At 41.0% G+C, this 21,075-nt stretch overlaps 1 protein-coding gene and 2 long non-coding RNA genes across 7 annotated transcripts in view; 2 read left to right on the forward strand and 1 right to left on the reverse strand.

The window, feature by feature from the left end:
* Positions 1-21,075, forward strand: part of LOC142016631 (uncharacterized) — a 505,011-nt gene that overhangs the window by 154,460 nt on the left and 329,476 nt on the right. The window lies entirely within an intron of this gene.
* Positions 1-21,075, forward strand: part of LOC142016676 (uncharacterized) — a 34,773-nt gene that overhangs the window by 1,834 nt on the left and 11,864 nt on the right. For both annotated transcript variants that reach the window (XR_012646365.1, XR_012646364.1), the window contains exon 2: positions 20,718-20,802. This is a non-coding gene — a long non-coding RNA (uncharacterized LOC142016676). The remainder of the gene's footprint in view (positions 1-20,717; positions 20,803-21,075) is intronic.
* ITGA6 (integrin subunit alpha 6) overlaps positions 10,650-21,075 on the reverse strand; it is a 57,152-nt gene continuing 46,726 nt past the window's right edge. For 2 of the 3 annotated variants that reach the window (XM_075000796.1, XM_075000798.1), the window contains 2 exons: positions 19,913-20,038; positions 10,650-13,577 (listed from right to left, as the gene is read on the reverse strand). In XM_075000796.1, the coding sequence (XP_074856897.1) occupies positions 13,416-13,577; positions 19,913-20,038 (288 nt within the window). In that variant the 3' untranslated portion in view covers positions 10,650-13,415. Of the gene's footprint in view, positions 13,578-16,920; positions 17,051-19,912; positions 20,039-21,075 lie in introns of all 3 variants that reach the window. The other variant, XM_075000797.1, reaches the window with a different exon arrangement.

The raw sequence follows: 21,075 nt of genomic DNA on the forward strand, positions 1-21,075 counted from the left end.
GCCCAGACTGGTGTGCTGTCTATCACTATTGCACAGTTGCCTTCAGGTTTGTCTCATTGCTCTAGCTGCTTCATATTGCCTGTGTCCCATCGCAGCTTGGAATGTGGCCTTTTGCTGGTGCTTTTTTGTGACTATTTGATGGTTAGACCTTGTCAAGGCGGTTCCCCGCTCAGAATCACTTCAAGTGCACCAAGTGGAGGCCTGCAAAAATCTTAAGGTACTCTGCCACAAAAGGCTTCCGCTTAGGACAAAATAAAATCTCCTCAGGATCACAGATTCCCTGACCTTGAGTGATAACGCTGCCCCCACCCTAGTGCAAAACTCCTTTGAGCACTCAGTGATACACTTGGGATGTCTGCCTGCAGGATACCCTCAAGCTCTCACTTCCCCCTTGGGACAGAGCTTGGAAACACCAGTTCCTTAATAGCTGACCTTTTATTAACAGGCGTGCACACACAGACCCTCCTGCCTTCTGTGATGGGGTTCAGGGGTTCCCCAGCTCAGCATCCCCTCCACAGGCAGGACTGACTCTCACACACCAGGAGAACAGTGGGTTTATTAGCTGACAGGACACAGCGTTGTACAGAGGTATCAGTACAGCAGGCAGAGACAGCTAGTCCAATCCATGTTGGAGAGAGGAGGCCCAGAGGGGCACCTGGAGCTGGGACCTTGCTCCCTCCTTTCTGTCTCTCTCTCAGCCCAGACTCACTGCTTTCCAGCTCCCAATTCAAACCCCTCTGGCCCCACCTCCTCCTTTGTCTGCAATCCAGAGGTGGCCCCTGGTCACCTAGGTTACCCTCAGCAGGAGCCCTGCACCCTCTGTGAGCCAGCAAAACACACACACACACACACACACACACTCTCTCCTACTACATCACACCTTTTAGGACACAGGAAGCAGAACCATAGTCTTAAAAAGACGGTTTATTAACAAAACAAAGATGATGTACTTGGTAAATATACTTAGTTGCTACGTGTTACAGAGCAACTAAAAAAGTGTATTTTAAAGTATAGTGAATTGGTTCCCTGGAATTCAATTTAACAGTGCACCCAGGGAGAGGACATAACTTGGCTAGAGCAGTCCTGCAAACCAAACCCAATTTTAAATCCAACCCCAAAATTCAGTCCTTTCTCAGTAAGGATATTACTGCAAAATTCCGCACCTGGTTTCTGGCTCATTTCATCTTGGTGTCCCTCCTCTGGCCACACAGAAGACTGTCAGGTACATTGCTGCTTCCAATTCAAATTTCTCTTTCTCTTTCTGTTGGCTCACTTGGCTGTGTGCCAACGCTTCCTGGAGATTTTCAGGGACCCACCGTCTCTGGCTTTAACCTTTTGCAGGTAATTTAGTTAACTGAATGGCTGGGACATCTAGAAAAGAGTAGTAGCCCTCCCATGCATCACAGCCCCAGACATATTCACTAGCGTGTAGTAGCCTGAAGCCCTTGGCCCCTTGATAGTAGCAAGCTACCTTCATAGCTTGGTGAGCTCTTAATTCAGGAGTGAGCAATAATTTTTGATGGGTAGGGGGCACTCCAACATTTTGGTAAGTGGTCAAGAACTGCACTTTTCTATGGAGGGGATGCAGGGTTGGGGTTCAGGTGAAGAAGGGGGAAAAACACAAAAGAAGGGAAAACAGGAACAGGAGTGTTGCATGCCTGGTAATGTTCAGGGTTTAGTAGTGATACTGTCTGGCTCCCTCTCTAGCCTGGTGAGGGTAGGACATCTCTCAGGAGCCGGATGACTAAGGCCCAATGGTGTCATGTATTGTGACTGTAAGAGACTGTGGGGATGGCCGATAAGACAGTGAAGATCACTCCTCATTTGCCCAGCTCCCAGCCTTCTTGGTTCTCCCACGAAGACTTATTTTATGGACTACAAAAGTGAGTTATGGGCAGAATAGCTCACCCTCATTATTTTGTCTGCCAATTAGGCTTATTTGTAGATATGCCTGATTCACTCAGTTCTAATCCACACATCTTTTGTTTATCAGGTGCAATGTTAAGTCAAGCCTAGATTTGTATTAGTAGGCTTTTTGTTTAGACTAATTTAATCTGTCTCTAGTTTTTGATGACTTTTATAAGCAATTTGATATAACAGGGAGAGTTGAACTTTTGTTACCTTGATCATCTTAAACGTGGGCCTCTAATCCACAGACATCTTGTGAATTTATTTCCAACTCTACTTTCCCATGTGCTTTTTATGTACCTGGGGGAGACATCTTGTGTTCAAATTCCCAGGTGGTGCTGAATTTTTTGAATTCTGTTGTACAGATTGTCGGAGCAGAATGTTTCCGTTGTGCTATACCTTGCAAAATGCGCCTTCTATTTCACAAAGTTCTTGCCTGAATTTCTCTAGATAGTCAACAGTGAGAAACTGGAGTAATGTATTGTAACCATTTAGTTCCTGTCAGTAAAAGTATACAGGTTTGTGCAACACTGGCTGTAATATTTTGAACAAATCTTGCTGAATTCTAATTAAGGTTTACCTTAATAACCTTGAGATACATTATATTAGAAATGCAGTTGTGTATGGTGTGGGGTGGCATTGTATGCACTCTTTAGTAGGGAGGGGGATGCTAATTAACTTCCTTTGCTACCAGTTTTTGAAGCAACTCCTATCAGAGAGAAAGGTATTTACTGCTAAAGGGATTATCCGGAGACCAACCAACCTGGAAGAGAGTCTTGAATGAATAGCCTGAGAGTTTGTGGACTTGGTGTCATCTTAAATCAGCACATGGACAGGAGGTCCCTGCTCCATAAAGGGACATAATCTTTAGGTTGGGGTTGGAAGGACTCTGTCTACCAGAATCCATGTGAGTAGGAACTCTGGTAAATTTGTTAGCATCTCTCTGTAATGTTTTTTATCGTAGGAATAAAGTAAGTTTGCTTAGAAAGTACTGTGTGGTATCTTAGATTTTCAGCAACCCCGTGGGTACCAGGCTTGGAAGAAAAAGGAAACAGGCTTGGAAGAAAAAGGAAACAGGCCTGGTTACGCAGACTGCCTTTGCTGGGAAGTTCACAGTGAGGGCAGGGAACTGTGAAGCCTGGACGTAACTCTAGTCAGAAAGGAGAGAGAGAGGCGAGTTCCCATCAAAGAGTGGCAACAGTTCAACAGTTGTAGTGCTGGAATCCTGAGTGGGTGCCCTTGCTGACGTCCTACAGGGAAATGCAGGTGCAGTATCCCTGAAAAGTGACACTTGTTCTCACCTTTCCCTGAATAGGCATGGGATTTCATGGAGCTGCAGTCACTTGTCAATTCCTATGCAGTAGGGTCTCACCATTTGTGAGGGTTCCGTGTTGAGAACCCTCGCGAATACTGCATGGCAGTTGCTCCTGCCTGGAGCCCAGCTGCTGGTGCTCCCTGCCCAGAACCCCGGGGGGAGCAGCCACGCAGGAAAAATTGAATTTGCAAATGTTGAGACCCTACTGTACTCTGCAGATCTCACACTGCTGTCGGTTGGGCACTCATGTCTGATCAGCAGAAGTATGTCTGAGATAAGGCAGGACATGCTTTGTCTGCAAGTGTGAAGTGGGTGTCCATCTCACGTCCTTAGCTCTTAGAACTCCCACGATTACTGCTCTACCCACTATAAACAAAATCCCACCTTGCATGCACAGCTCGTTCCTTGCCTGGTGGTAGGGTTTAGCCTGGGTGCATCTTCCTACATCCTGAGTGAATCATTTTGTTCCTAGCTCCAATCTTTTGCATTTCTGACGGGAGGCTCCATGTTGATAGTCTCTGTCCAGTGTTGTACTTCAGACGTACTGAGCAGAGCATGAGTATATCTGGCAACATTACTGACTTCCTGAGCGGACCCTTATCGTCCCTTCTTAGCTCTGAAATCTCAATAATGTGGTGTAGCTGTGTGGGTGCACGCAGCAGTGGCTCCTACATGCTCCTTTCCAACGGCCTGTGATCAGACTGTATGTCCACCTGTTGTTAACCAATAGTGACGTGATTGAATTCGTTCCAAAGAGCATAGCCAAAACTCACTTTCTAGCTAAGCTTATCCCCTTTCTATATCTGCCAGGGCTCAACTTGTGAATGTTCTGGACTGCTGGCTTTGCATCAGTGCTGTTCTGAGGCCTCCTGTTGTAGCTCTTTGTTTCTCCATGGGTCTGTAATACGGTTTCCTTATGGTTTTCTGCTTTCAAATGCCTGTCCTTGGGTCTGGCCGTTCCTGTGCTGAATCACTGTGTGTTAATTGTCTCCAAGATTCACAGTTTCTGTTAGGGAGCACAAAATTTGGCCAGATAGTTGGCCATCCCTATTACTTGATGGACTCTTCTCAGGTAGATTGATCTGGGTATTTCCTGAAAGGCTCTTGGGACCTGGCTAGCATCTCTCAGAAGTCAACACGTGTCTGATGTAAGCAAGCTCAGTTTTCTTCAGCCTAAAATGATCACAGCCTGGTGTCATTGTCCAGGATTGTCTCTTCCTTGATATCTTCTCCTGCATTAAGAATGTCATCAGCTACAATGATGATACTGGGGGTGCCCTTCTAGCGCCTAGATCAGTTCACACTGAAGCATCTTGTGTGTCCAGCCAGTGCCCATTTTCACCTTATGGTACCTTTAAAAAGTTGAGGTAGAGATTGTCCAAGGACAGGATGAATCATCTAGCTCAATATGCCAAAATCCATTATTGATATCACAAAGCATGTATATTTTTTCCCTTGGATAAATCAGATCGTGTGTCCTCAGTCATAGCTAATGGCTATTTATTTCTTTTCAATATGCCAAGTGACTGTTGGAGATCCTCAATTTACCTGCAAGTTTTCTCACCATTACTAGGATGTTGAGTTCTGTGCTAATTAAAACCAAATGTAACAATGCTGTTTCTCTTTGGGTTTGTCAGTTCCTTCTTCAGCGGTTCCACACAGGCCAATGTAACGCCATCTTTCAGTGGTCTCTTGGGATCCCTGTGGGACCACTTGCACTATAGGTTACTTAAAAATATGCCGTTAGTCTTTTAGAAAGCTGGACATGGGCACAGGGGCTGTTATCCCTTCTCTCTCGCGCTGAGGATGTGCGGCTTGCGCTACCATACATCCTAGTAGCAAGTAAACTCCAAGGTTAACTTTTCATGGGATACTTGTCGACAGCCTGACCATGTTTACACTACAGAGATCTTTCAAAAGAAGCTCTTCCGGAATATCTCTACTGAAAGAACTTCTTTCGAAAGAGTGTGCCCACACACAAAAAAAGCAGATCAAAAGAGTGACCTGCTCTTTCGAAAGAGTGTGTCCACACGGCCCCCACTCTTTTGAAAGAATGGGCCAGGGATCAAAAATGAAGACTGGCCTTTCAAAAAAAAAAAAAAAAAAAAGGGCTGTGCAGAGCATCTACCCATGTTTTCTTTTGAAAGGGGAATGCTCTTCCTGAAACGGGAAAGGAAGGATGATTTCAAAAGGAGCACCACATCTTTCAATTTACTTTCAAAAGAACATTTTTGTGGGCAGTCACTCCATGAGCTCTTTTGAAAGGGCCCCCCCTTCTTTTGAAAAAAAAAATCTTCCTAAAGCACTTGATAGTGTAGATGCAGCCCTTCTGTTTGTCCACTAACCTCAGAACATTTTTATCGTACATCACAATTACTGGGTCTCACGTCTCCCAACTAATATTGCCCCACATCAGTGTTGCTGGAGCTTACATTGCAACTGGCTTCATAATCTAACTGGAATCAAATTGGTCATTGATCTAATGGTGTAGCTATTGGCACACTCTAATATCCTCCTTTTTGTTGGAAATCTGAGTCCTAATTTGCTGGGATAGAGGCAGCATTGGAACATAAAGTAGCTTTTGTTTTCTGCAGTCTTCTTTAATAGTCTTGGCCATTTTAACTGCTTTAACTTTACATTTTTAAGGTTTTGGTATCGTTATGTGGGTAAATCATACAAATTTATGCTAGTAAAATGAAACCCATTGTCTGATATCCAGTTTGGGATACCATATCTGCTAAATGTTTCATTGCATTGGCTGTAGTGGTCATTGTGTCAGGTCACACAGGTCACTTAGTTCTCAGAAATCCAAATAGTATTCTGTAATGAGGCATCAGCATCAAGAAAGTGAGAAGCTGCTGTATTATGTTTACAGTAGACATATAACTCTGCTTCCCCACTAACTATGAGTTATCTGTTGGGATTGAAGAGTTCATTTCTTTCCTGGGACAGGGGACTGCATAGGAATCACATAGACACTGGGCAAATCTAGGTTGATATGGACAGTTGAGAACTGTTAATATATGAATGAAGTTACCCTGGAGATACACTAGAAGACCAAAGTCCTGAACATTGACTTGCAGTGGTTGCTAGCCAGCAGAGCATGTGAAAACAGTGCAATTTGCAATTTGAAACCCAGCCCAGATAAGGAGACTGAATTAAGTAGTTAGCTGCCCAGTTCAATGAGAGTTGGGAGTCCTGGATGGTTTGGGTCAGAAAGACAGATAATGCTCTCCACATGGACACATGCGTAAGCATGCATCATGGATCAGAAGGGCACATTTTGCTGCTGACCTTCACACAGTTTACCAGGAGCAAGAAAATGTGTCTGTTCAGGCAGCTGTGTATTTTCATTGTTCCTTTATGCTGCTTGTCTGCATGTCCACACATGTATTGTGGATATAAGCCTCTATTCCAGGTTAGAACCAATGTATTCTTGAGAATTTGTTTCTGATATACTGGATATTAGGATTTATTGCTTGTGTATGTATGATGGTATTACCGTTCCCTCTAATTTTTTCTGTGCATGGGATACATTTTATGTGCACGTGCAAATGTGCCCCACCAGTGGCAATACATACTGCTGGCTGTGGGCACGCAGCTAATCAGCTGGGTCTAAGAGTTCCTCTGGGATTTTGGACAGCAAGTTCTAATTCAATTATTAGAGTTGGAGAAAGCTCAGAATCATTCTATTACTAAAAATGGTGAAGGAACCCACATCAGCTGGTTGCTGGTCATGACAGGTGTCATCCAGCCAGCAATAGTGGACCTCTTTTTAGAATGGCTGTGTCCCTACCAAGGATGGGTGGGTTTTGTTGTTTTTTGTTTGTTTGTTTGTTTTTGTGATCCTTCTATGTGCTGAGGAAGGAAGATGCACACTTGTTCCTCTTTTATAAACCCAAAGGTGCAACACTCCCACAACCAACTGGAGTGAGTGTCAAGGTGATGCTAATCTCCTACAGGGAAAAATCAAAGAACCCTGTTAACGGTGCATGTCTGTACCTGCTTTCCCATCAGGGCATTCTGCCTTACCTGATTGATTGATTGGTCCAAAGGAAAGTGCAGATGAATGACATCTCAGGCTAGCACTGGCTGCTCTTAGCACTGTCATCTAATAAAGTCTGATGTCTTAATTACCAAGGTGCCTAATGCTGGTGTATCCCATTTTCTTATTTCGTGGTTGTTCAGCCAAAGACACTTTGATTTGTGAGAAGTCCTCAATCCCTGTCACTGTATTTATTTTGTTCATTTTTATAAATATATGTACTCCTGTGTAGGTGCTCTTCTATATTCTTTATTTCAGGACAAAAAGCAGTCAAGTAGCACTTTAAAGACTAGCAAAATAGTTTATTAGGTGAGCTTTCATGGGCCAGACCCACTTCTTCAGACCATAGCCAGACCAGAACAGACTCAAGGCACAGAGAACCAAAAACAGTAAGCAAGGAGGACAAATCAGAAAAAGATAATCAAGGTGAGCAAATCAGACAGTGGAGGGGTGGGGGGGAAGGTCAAGAATTAGATTGAGCCAAGTATGCAGACGAGCCCCTATAGTGACTCAGAAAGAAGATAATTCGTCTTCAGTAACACTCATACCAAAAAAGCCAAGAACACAACACCACTGGTCATCACCTACAGCCCCCAACTCAGACCACTGCAACAAATTATTAAAGACCTACAACCTATCCTTAATCAGGATGCCATACTCCAGAAGGCCCTGGGTGACATGCCTGTTCTCTCCTACAGACAACCTCCCAACCTCATGAGGATCCTCACTAACAGCCAGTCTATACCCGAGGAATACCAGTCCTGGAGCCTTTCCCTGCAGCAAAGCCCGCTGCCAACTTTGTCCACATACCTTCTCTGGAAATACCATCACTGGACCTAACCAGGTTACTCACACAATCACAGGCACTTTCTCACACTCCTCTACTATCATCATATATGCCATCATGTGCCAACAATGCCCAGATGCTTTGTATATTGGACAGACTTCTAACTCCCTTAGACAAAGGGTCAACGGGCACAAAACAGACATCAAAACACTCCAGATCCACAAACCAGTTAGTCAACATTTTAATGGAATGGGGCATTCTGTCAATGACCTAAAGGTATGCGTGTTACTGAAGAAGAATTATCGCACCGTTCTGGAAAGGGAAGCAGCCAAGCTGGCTTTTATATTCAAATTCGGCACATTAACACATGGTTTAAATCGTGATGGGAACTATCTGAGTCACTAGAGGGGCTCGTCTGCATACTTGGCTCAATCTAATTCTTGACCTTCCCCCCCCCACCCCTCCACTGTCTGATTTGCTCACCTTGATTATCTTTTTCTGAGTTGTCCTCCTTGCTTACTGTTTTTGGTTCTCTGTGCCTTAAATATTGAGTCTGTTCTGGTCTGGATAAGGTCTGAAGAAGTGGGTCAGTCCCACGAAAGCTCACCTAATAAACTATTTTGCTAGTCTTTAAAGTGCTACTTGACTGCTTTTTGTTTTGAGAGTGTATAGACTAGCACAGCTTCCTCTCTGTTACTTTATTTCAGGGTTTCTCAACTTGTGGATTGGGATCTAAAAGGGTTGCAGGCTGGGCAGGGCAGCTCCACACGTGGCTATTAAGAAGCCATTCACACTCCTGAAGTGGGTCTCAAATTCTTAATTGGATTAACAGTTGTGAAGCCACTCAATTAAATTGAGAACCATTTCAGCTGCAGGGCAGAGAACTGCATATCTGAGGAGCAGAGCAGAGCCCAGCCCAGGTTGGGACCTGGGTCTGATGTTAGGAGGGAATGCAGAGCTGATCATCTCCCTGGCTTCCAGCCTCTACAGATGGGGGTGGTCCCTGCAGCTGGCAATGGCTCTGTGCCCCAGCTGCAGGGGTCTCTAGGCCTCCCCTAGATCCCTCTAGCCATGAGTGACTCCTAGCCGCTAGGTGAGACATCCGTAGCCCGAGTGACTCCCCTAGTCTCCTCTAGCTGCAGATTGCGATTCTCCTAGCCCGAGTGACTCCCCAAGCCTCTGATTGTGGGGTTTAAGCCAGGGGGAGCAGTTTGGGGATGTCTTTCCACCATCACAACTCTAACTATAGTAAATGTAATGTTTTATGAATATATTTCCCCTTTTCTATGAAGTAACTTACAAATATATAAACATGAAGGGGCACGCAATTTTATATTCTTGCCTCAGGCACAAAATTAGCTAGTCTTTGAATTGCCTTGGCTCACCAAGTCTTCCTGAATTCTCAAAATGGGTCCCCATCTGGAAAAGGTTGGAAACTGCTACTTTATTTTTAAGGAAACCAACACTATCCAGTTAGCAGTATTATGCTGGAGATACACTAGAAACTGTACTGGAATTGTTTATCTTTGGCATATTCATAAAATGGGGTTTTTTGCAATTAGTGCATACACACACCTGTAGCTCTCTTATGGTAAAGACTGGTACAGGAATCCTAAGGAGAGAGTGAGAAAGTAAAGCTTGTTGTTTCCACTTAGAGCAGTTTTTCCTAAATGATGTTCTGTGAAGTGAAAATAAGGGTTCTGCAGGAAAATTCCATTATGATAATGGAGTGCTCTGTGGCTCCCTGCTTTTCTGCTGCTGAAACAGTAGAACTAAATTTAATTGGTTTAACAGCCGGCAGGGTGGCGGATGGATCCAGCCATTGATTAAACCAATTGCATTTAATTCCATTATTTTGGTGGCAGCACAGCAGAGAGCCCCTCACTTGCCCCATTACCCAAGCGGCCACACCCCTCTGGTGGATGTGGCTAGGCTCACCCCGATGAGCAGAACACCTCCACACCAGCCTTCCATCCACTGGGTGTACGTGGCTCCCTGGTGTAGGCTCCTCACCCAGTGCCACGGCTGGTTTAATCCTGACACTGGTTTGGGGCTGAGGCAAGTTAATCCTGGGGGTTGGGGGGGTGTACATTTGGGGGCTAAGATGGGTAAAGCCTGGAGGTGGGGGGGTTGGGTTTGGGGGATGAGGGAGTAGAGCCTGAGAATAGGGTTCTAAAAAAATTCTTTTGAGTTTAAAAGGGTTCCATGGCCAAATAAAATTGGGAAACTGACTTAGAGGGTTCCTATAGAAAAGCCAGCTGTAGTCTTTTGCAAGGATAGGAATTCATGATCCATGCAAGGTAAACTGATTTACCTCCCTTTGCATGGCTTATAGGTGGGATGAGGGAGAGAGATTAAACAGTGTTACTGCTCTAAAAAAATTTTAGTTAGCAAACAGATGGATGGAAACAGCAGTTGTGCAAGAGGGCAAGGACTATCCACAAGGGGGATGACCCATGTGCCACAGCATTGTAAGCGATATGGAGCTGCAGAAAGTCAAAGTGCAACTGTACATACAAAGTCCTAGACTACCTGCATAGATGAGGCTAGCAGGATTTGGCTGTGTACACCTAAACATAACACACAAATCCTTCCACTTGTCTTTATTTCTATAGCAACAACAACAGTGGCTTTTAAACAACAAATTAAATGAATCATCATTTATAGTTCCTGTTTCTTGCTTTAGTTCACTGTGATAATTACAGATTGAGCAGGATGGCCTGAGTAATTACACACAGCAGTGAGCTGTGAAATCGAAGCATCTCATACAAAAACTCAGCTGCTAATGCTTTAAGTTGCATAATTCAGCAATTCCCTGTGATGAGACCTGTCCTATAAATATATCAGTAACACCAAGCCACTGTGTATTTTCACTAAAAAAAAAGTTTATTTCACACTTATATACAAATATCCACAGGTAATTTCTAATCCTGGAATGATTTAGCATTACTAGTTGTTTGTAGGAGAAGACTGTATAAAAGTGACATGAGATGATATTTTTAACAATCCTAAATTTAACCCTGCCAAGACTTTTTTTTGTTTTGTTCTTTGTAAGCAGAGGGGGCCGCATAACTAAACATATGTTTGCCTTTAGCAAGGGCTGCAACAGTCTCAAAATTCCCACTTCACAGCTGATGAGCCCAATTTCTTGGGGTTTGGAGCCACTCAGCAAAGGAGCTGGAGTTTTAAACATTGCCATTGTTCTCATTTAGGGATAGAAATGGATAATAAAGGCTCCAATGCTGTAAAACAGGTACATACGCATTAACACAGAAGTGTTTGAAGAACATACAGGAAAAATTACATTTTGATCCATATATGGGGAGGAAGGAGGAAAATTACATATGGGATATGTTAACCTTGAAGCAAAAGAATGCAGCTTCTAAAATATATTTAAAAAACAAAGCTTCAAAATTAATAGTAAAAAAATAAAACCCATCCACATAATAGGTGACAAGTCTCACTGGCTTTGGTCACCCTAACAGTCTGCATTAAAACAATGGACTTCAGAGGGAAGGTGAAAGCTGGTAAAGAAAATTTTAATTCTCATCCCTTTTCAAAAATAAAGAGAGTATGCACATGAATAATTAGTATTTTTTGTATCGAGTAAGAATTCTTAATTCTCATTTAAATAGTACCAACATTTTAGAATGTAGGTTTTAATAACCAATAAACTTTTTAAATAGCTATTCATTATTTTACAATAATTAGGTTATCAAACAGTACAACATTGTGGTACTATTCCGACAATTAACAGTTAATTAACAGACAATATATTTAGAATATCACTCAGTAGTCTCAAAAGGGATCAGTGCAGAGGGGAGCTTATGTTTTCTTTCAAGTGCTATTTAACATTTGCAGTAGCAGACACGTTTTTCTAAATGTGAATTATTTCCAGAAGCACCTTTCACCTTTTTGTATTAAGTACAAACATCAAATAGAAAAACATACAGGCTGGATGTACCCAAAACAAACCCTGTAAAATTCTCAATTAATACACAAATTATTTTACAGGAACATGATAGTCACAGAAATGCAGGCCTGCAAGGGGTCTCAAGAAACCCTCCAAGCCATCCCTCTGCTCTGAGGTGGGACCACATAAAACCTAGCCTAGATCATCCCTAACAGGTGTTTGTCCAATGTGTTCTTAAGCCCTCATGGATGGGGATTCCACTGCCTCATTTAGCTGATTTAAAAACTACCCTTATTGTTTAAAAAGTAGTTTTCCTAATATTTAACTTCAATTTTCCTTGCTGTGATTAGCCCATTGTCCTCTGAAGGCAGTCTAAGGAGCAGAGAACAATTAATCACTGTTCTCTTTAACAGTTCTTAGGTTTACCCTTTCCCCTCTGTTTTTTCTGAAGACTAAACACATGCCCAGATTGTTTTTTTGTTTGGTTGGAATTTTTTTAAACCATTTACTCATGTTTTTCTAAACATGTCTTTGCTCTCATGGAGTCTGTACAGTTTGTTCACATCTTTCCTTAATTCTGCTGTGTAAACAGAAATGCTAACACAAACCACTAGAATTAATATTTGCATTTCAAGGATGTCTCAGTGATTTGAAATTTACAATTTTTAAAACATAACTAGCACTCTTTAGGAATTCTTTAAATGCAGTGAAATCTTCATGTGTCTCTGACTAGACTTTAAGATCCTATTTAAGAACATCCATAGTAGTTTTAAAGTTCATTTGAAAAGTCTTTGGCCTAATCAAAGACAAATGGTTGCTGATTTTTTAAAAAAAATAAATATGTGACTAAAATATATACAAAAACATACAACTAATATTCAAGCCTTTTTAACGTGTATATTTGATGTAAGCAAGATTCACCCAAACTGAAATTACAAATGTTTAACATGACCTATTGCACATTTAAGACATTATAGATTAAGCCCTAACTACCATAGCTGCAAAGTTTTATGACAATAGCACATTCACAGATCCCCAAATTCTACATGAATAAAGTAGAGCAAGGCTACGTTGTGTTTATCGTATATTTTGATTGGCATTTTAAATATCTTTAGGACCAGGTCCTCCATTCTTTGCACATCCACTGATTTCAGGAATGCAGAAAAGGGCCTTTTGCACCATCATTATAATGTGCATATTTTGTAGAACACTCAGTTCAGTGCACCACTTTACAAATGTATATTTACCTCTTTATGACAACCTGGAAGTTTAAATAATGCAGATAAATCAGTCAAGCAGTCTTAAATTTAGCTGTGCAAAACAAAAGCTTCAATATAAGTAAAAATATCTACAATCAAAAATATAGGTCCATATTATATGTAGGTCTGAGTCCATTAATGAAGAAATATTAATCTCTCTGAACTTGAAACTGAGGAGAAAATTTTCCCTAGGAGTAACTTTCATTTTCATTCCATTTTGTAATCCACTGTTTTTTTTCAAGACTCTCTTTATGTTTCCCATCTTTGATCTGTCGCTCCTCTTTCCGAATTCTTATAGCATGATAGCGGGGCACACTGTCATCGTACCTAGAGCGCTGGAAGAACCCACACTGGGAAAGGGAACAGTTAAAGGTTAAATTACAACGTACTGTAAGCACAGAGGAATAAAATTCTTTATGTACATTAGTACAAAAGAAAGGGCTTCACTCAAGAAAGAAGCAACAGGCTAGGCAGCTGAAAAGTTTAAAAAAAAAGGGGGGGGGGGGCAGCATACCAAAAAGTGTCTACAATGGTGAACTGTGACAACTGATGATCTGAAATATTTCCAAATTGCAGCTAAAACCAAGAGGTAGAATCCAGTAGTTCAACAATTCAAGCGTGTAAGTAAAACTGCCTTTCCATTAATTTTGTAAGGTGACTCTTAGTTTGACAGTCCTGCAGCGTGGTGCCCCAATTCCTTCTGACTTCTTCTGTAGGATTATTCAAGAGTAGTTCTGTGATGCCATCACGCTGTAAGCTAGTCACTGAACTGACTGAAAGGCTTTTGTCACTGAAGTTAATACACCTCCATGAGCAGCAATAGGCAATTTGATGGAAGAATTTATTTCACTGACCTAGCTGCATCTACACTGGCTGTTTAACTCAATGTAACTATGGGCACTTCGGCACTGCAGCATATCGATCCTCCAAGGATGTAGTAAAGATCTGCTAAATCCACCACTGAGGGAAGTCAAGGGGAAGAGTTTCCCCTATCACCTCCCCACAGTGGAGACCCCACAGCAACTTGACTGAAGTTATGCTGACTTGCCGGAGTTGCATACCTTAAGTTGATATTGCCTCATGGCATAGACGTGCCTTGATTACGTAATGCACTTTCTCAAAGCTATTTTGTAACTGCAGACTAGGCCTTTTGCATGTGCAAAATTAAAACGCAGTTAGGAAGGCATCCCTGTAGCAGATATGGCAATTCCTTGAAAAATCCCTATCAAATTAAGTATCTTTGGAGTCAAGTTGTATTAAATGCAAAGTTTATGTATTGTTGTGGGTCAGGGAAAAAAAATCTGATGTGAAGCCTGGAAGATCAAAGGACTATGTAGAAAATGTGCCATATGATTGGACTTCTGGGACACGGGTGAAGTTTACTTCCTAGGTAATACCTGGGTGGGGAGAGAATGTTAATTCACCTGTATATTTTTATATATCACGCACAAACACAGAGGCACAAAAACTCAGCCTTTTGAAACTATGCACAGAGGATTGGCTCGCTTTCTGCTGATTACCTGTTCCTGGAGATGAGCTCAAAAGCTCAAACTGCATAAACATCTGAACTGTCCAGCCTGCATTCTTTTTATGAATTTGTAAACCACAGAAAACCTAGTTGTGGTTGATGTAGGACTTGTATGCTGAAAAGATCACCAGAGGTCACACCCATATAGCTTCTTTTATTGTTTTTAATGTCTTCTCTGTAACATTTCACCTTAAGCATAAGTATTTGCTTAGAAAGAGCTGTGCACGACTGAACTGCGGACTAGTACCCTGTTCCTAGCCTTCAGGCAGAGACAGCAAAGAAGTTGCTAGCCTGTATAGGTAGTCTCTCTTGCACAGCCCATCAAAGAGTAGGCAGGGAACTGAAGCTTTGTAACCCCTGGTCAGGAGGGAAACTCGGGGATTGCCCACAAAAGATGATGGCTGAGAGTACCAAATTTAAGTGGCTGACCTCAAGGGACCTTGAAGAATGAATAAAGTTTCAATTAAACTGAAATTGTAATAAATTCATATTTAAGAAAGCATTTAAATACATGCTTAAAGCTAAGTATATGCTTCCAGTGTCATCCTAAATCTGGCTATAAACCAGATCCCATCAAAGTCAATTGTGAAAAATCCCATTAACTTCAGTAAGCATTAGATTAGAGCCTCAGGAATTGAAATTGCTCGATCAGGTGCTCAAATGCAAAGACTTACCAAGCAACATTATGAAGACAGTAGTTTATTTAACTACAAATATCTTTATCAAGTGAGTCTTGTTTAAGCTAATATTTGATAAACTTCTTCCAGAAGATCACCTCTACATACAAAAAAGCGGATCGAAAGAGCGATCTGCTATTTTGAAAGAGCATCTACACAGCCCCTGCTCTTTCGAAAGAATGGGTCAGAAATCAAAAAATCCAGCACCATGAGGACCACTCTTTGGAGAAAAGGGGCCCTGGAGCGTATACACGTGCTTTTTTTTCCCTGAAAGAATCTTTCAGAAAAAGGCGCTCTTCCTTATTCAGAAGTGGAAGGCGGCTTCCAGAAGGAGACCTGCATTCTTTCAATTTCTGATCCAAAGAGTGCATTTTGTCTATCAACACACCATGTCTTATTTCAGAAGAGAGCCTGATTTTCCAGAAGGACTTGCTAGTACAGACATGGCCAAAGTGTCAAGTGATGTAATGCATTTGACTAGGTCTTGGTATTCCTAATCTAAGGGTGCTTTATTTTGATTAGTAAAAAAGGTTCCAGATTGTAAAGTCAGAGTGCGAGGTGTTCTCCACTAAAATGTACTAACAGAAGTGCTGATGGAACAGTTTGTCATTGACACCTTAGTCTTCCAAACAATTTAAGTAAATTTGTAAAACACTCATGTAATACTGAAAAAACAATATTCACTTTAAAGATGATAAATGGTAGCAGAAAAATCTGAGACTGGTATACCGATATATAGCTTTTCAACATTGGGGACAGCTTGGAGGTTTGGTTCATCTCTGTTCTCTACCGTTTCATTGTGTGCAGTGTTGACAGATATTTAGCTAGGCTCCCAAGAATCATCAGTTAAGATACACCACATTTATGATTTCCACATTTAGGAAAATTTACAAAAAGCACAAAACTTCTGGCAGGCTTCAGAAGAAAAAAAAGCATGTGCTTAGATCACAGAAGAGTATATTTTTTGTGTTTCTTAAGAAATGACCAGAAACATTAAAGCGTCATCAGTTAAAATTATAAAGGAAGCACCTTTTCATTGTGAGTAGCACAAGGCTTTTAGCATGCATAAAAGAGGTTAATAAAGCCATTTATGTATCATCCAAAAATCAGGAAATGCTAACACAAAACCAGCTAAATTTCATTTTACATCTTAAAACTCTACCTCGTGTGGTTACCATGAGTAGAGTCTAAAAATTGTCTAGCATTTGTATTCAACGTTATTACTTCAGGGTGGAAAATTTCACTGTAGACATTAGGATTTTTTTGTTGAAACACACAATAGACAAAATACATTTTAAATAATATGTAAGAGCCTGTGTGTCTTCTCATGCACTGAAAAAAGTGAAGATTATAAATAGAGTAAGCAAGCAGATATTGATATTTTGAAACCCAACAGTTAGGGGAACATATGCAGCAAGCTTCCCATTGTTAGCCACCGCAACCATAGCATGTCCCGCAGCTAGAAATTAAAAAATACTGATCAATTACCAATTACAGAAGTAGATCAATACTATGCATCAGAAGTAAGCCTCTCTTTATCAGATGGCTGAGTATGGATCTCAGCCTTGTGATATGTGGCATCGTAATGATTTTTCTTACTTCTCTTGAAGAAGCCACACTACAAGGAAGCAAGGTATTTAGTCAATTTTATGGATTGGTATTTTAAGGAAAAAAGTGACAGCCTATTAAACCATTTTAAACCCAATTTACAAGACAATCACATGGAATGGACAGTAATTCTTATCATCCCTTCAACTGTGAATATAGATGAAGATGGCAAAAGGTATTACAAGCTACTTCCCAAGATATCCTGTCCCTCTATGCAGAACCCAAAAATCCCCCAACCAATGCTCCTATAGGACACAGAGGATTTGTTACACCACATTGTAGTTTAAGAGTATTATGTCAGAATACTAGGACACGTTGATTTCCATAGCTGGCAGAATCTTAGCCAATTGTTTAGAGAACAATCTAGAGAAAATATCTAAAACATGGTATTACAAAAGTACCGACAACAACTAATACTAGTAATAGAGATCAACAGGACATAAATAGAAAACAAAGAGTTTATGGACTGACTCCAAAGAAAGAATATACCCACTAAGAGAAAGAATACCATCATCTTTTTAAGACATTCTTACAATGCTCAAATGGTAGAAATACAATGGGTTACATTAGGTCCCAAAATAAGTGTTAATTTTTGGTGCTGAACCCAAAAGGGTCATTTACAGTTCATTTCTTTTAAAATGGTCAGTTATCTTCTTCCTGAGTCTATTGTGCTTCCCACAATAGCTAAGAGTTTTTTTCTTTTACCAAATTAAAAATAAAAATTGTTGCCCTTGTGTTAGACAGACATAAGAACGGCCATACTGGGTCAGACCAAAGGTCCATGTAGCCCAGTATCCTGTCTGCAAAGAGTAGCCAATGCCAGGTGCCCCAGAGGAGGTGAACTGAAGACAATGATTAAGCGATTTGTCTCCTGCCATCCATCTCCCGCCTTCAACAAAAAGGCTAGGCACCATACCTTACCCCTTGCTAATAGCCATCTATGGACCTAACCTCCAAATATTTATCGAGCTCTTTTTTAAACTCTGTTAGAGTCCTGGCCTTCACAGCGTCCTCTGGTAAGGAGTTCCACAGGCTGACATTTTGTATTCCATTTACTAGAGAAAGGTCTAAGCTTATTAAGCAGTTAATTATCCTGGCAATAGAAGATATAGCTCAAGCCTACTGAAGTACTAAAATCTGTTTAATTAATACAAACCCCACACCGATGTGTGTGCAATGTTAGTCTGTTCTCAGATATAATTAACAGTCAAAAGAAAGTAGCACTTCAAGTGAATTATTAGCAAATTTACCAGAAGCTGTATTTTGGGGGGTTATATGTTCTTTTACTTTGAAACAGTGGCTGATGTACCTACTAGAGAAAAGCGTAACTGGACAAATAAAGGAATTGAAGGGGGCCTCACAAGCTCTGGGAAAGGGAACCTTTTTTGGTCAGCAGAGAGCAGCAGCTGTTCAGAGAAACTATTTTCAAGTAAAGTTTCTCAAGGTCTTTTATGAAGTCATAGTATAAGTGCCAGAACACCAGATGGTGCTGAGGGGGATCTTCCAAAATCCAGGAATTTGCTTCCGTACTAGCTAGGAATTTTGGAGTGTGAGAGAGAATGGAGGAATAAAAGAATTGTCCTCTTCCATTAAAACTATGATTCTTGCTCATATTACTGGTTTCCCTCTCACAAAGGTGAGTCAGTAAGGAAGAACTCTTATAGGGTCTGCAACTGGGATACTGACACATCATCTATACCTCAGCATTATTTCAAAATAAGTCATTCTGAAATAGCTTATTTTGAAACCACACAGCTACACACAACAATACATTTCATTGGACACCATTGTGGCTTATTGGAAATAGTACTATTCTGTGTCTCAGAGCCTATTTCAAAATTGGCATTATTTCTCCTGCAATAAGGTTTACAAAATTTAAAATTGCATACCCACTATTTAGAATTTATTTAGAAATAGTATGTGCATCGTATAGATGCGCACGAAGTTTTATTTCTAAATAACTTTGCTGCGTGGCTGCTGCCGGCATTAATAAAAGAATTAGGTGCCAGCCAAAGGGCCTTGTCTTTATGAACAAATCTTGAAACTTGTATTAACTTCAGGGGACAAAAGCGGTTTAAAGATAATGCAGCATTTACAACCAACATATTTCAGTTGTCTGCTTATTAGCCTACTATTTTGTGCATAAAGTACCAATGTATTCTAACTGGGGTATTAAACAGGCTTGGTTTTGGTTAAGAGGTGAAAAATTACCTAAGATCTTTTTCGTAATATTCTCAAACCAGAAGAATATATCCAAATATTGTTTTACCAAAAAAAGAAGCGTTACTGATTTGAGACCAGACTCCAGACTAATTTGTGCTACATGCATTTTGACAGTTTCAACAAACAGGCCAATCTGAAATGGTCCAAACTGTAAAGCCTCAACCAGATCTGGCTAATCCACATGCCAATCAAGTTAAATAACTTTTTATATTGTAAAATAACATATCCCCAAAATTAATTGTACACCAATTTTTTTTTTTTAATACAAATCCTCACAAATTGAGTTTTTCAAAATTACAATAAAAAAGCACGTGTATTATACCAACTTTTGCATACAGTGTTTTCAGCCCTAATGTTTCAGAAACTAAAATTACTATTACTTTTTACTACAAAGCAAAACCACAATTTCACTGGTCATTTTCCAAGATGACACATGAAACAGAAAAGTAAACTTGATTTTTAAACTATTTCATTTTCAGTAGTGCGCTGTTACGGTACCATGAAATGAAACTTGTTTAATGATTAAGTAAATAGTGGCCCTCAAGCAGTCTTTTGAACATTCATTTTTGGAGCTGCTTAACTAGTTTTCTGCCTTATTTTGTATTTGTCCTGTACCTGAAAAATAAGAATGATTTGTGAAATAACTCACCTTCCATAGTAAAAACACCAACAGCGCGAGCATCAGTATTCCAGCAAGAACAGCCACCAAGATGATCCACCAAGACACACCTGTATAGAGTGCTACTGCCTTTGCAGGAAAGACAGTAACTCGTACCTAAGGGCGATAAACAGTCTTTACTATAGGGGACGGAAAATTTAACCAGTTCTTAATTCTTACACAAAATTCACTGCTATAGCAGTGCCTTGAGCCTTCTGAGTGAGGGAGACTAGTCACTTTGCTGAGGAGGACAGAGTGTCTCCTCCAATTCTTACATGCCCACTTGAAGCATTTGTTACTTGTTTTCATAAGTGGAATCTGCCTGGCTTTTCAGAATAACAGGGATTCCAAGGGACGTACTCGTGAGAAGAAGTATCCCCGTATGGCAATGAAAATGCAAAATCATGTAGGGCCTACAACCAGAAGAACAACCACTAGAGGACACTGAGAGGAGTGTTTATGGGGAAGAACTGGGTTAAATTAAACATTTACCAGAATCACGTACGCGCATGTGTGCAAGAGAGAGCACGCAATTTAAAAAAATAAACCTGCCTAATGCAAGGCAGGGGTTGTGTTTGCACTATGTGGTTGAATGCCATGCTGCTTCCCATTACTCCTGAGGAAATTTTATACAATATTTTAAAATTCTGCCAATTTTATTTGTCAAACTAACATACTATAACCCTGCCATCTTCAGTAATCTTGATAATTCATTTTGTTGACATATCTGTAAACAAGTATGCTTGTAACAATGCAAACACCAAAAAAGATTCAAAAAATGTTTTTTGACCAACAGATCGCTTACAAGGCATGTCTGTATGGCTCCACAGAACAGATGGCATTGATATTTCCACACAGGACAGGTACAGAACATTGGAAAGGTATGTCCCACAGCTGGTCTGTGCCAGCCATCTGGGGTTCAGGTAGTGGGACTGTTTCACTACTCTGGAGACTTCTGGGCTTGGACTGGAGCCAGAATTCTGGGACCATCCCACCATGCAGGGTCCTGCAGCCTAGGTTCCAGGCCATCACTGTACAGTCAGCCTGTGGGGCTTGATGCAGTAGGAGGCTGGATACAGGGGGTAGATGATAGGGGCAGCTCCCTGTAGTAACCTTGTCCACCCTGGCTGGTGAGCAATGGAGGCAGGAAGTGT

Source organism: Carettochelys insculpta, chromosome 8 (genome assembly GCF_033958435.1).
Source record: "Carettochelys insculpta isolate YL-2023 chromosome 8, ASM3395843v1, whole genome shotgun sequence".
NCBI classification, from domain to species: Eukaryota; Metazoa; Chordata; order Testudines; family Carettochelyidae; genus Carettochelys; species Carettochelys insculpta.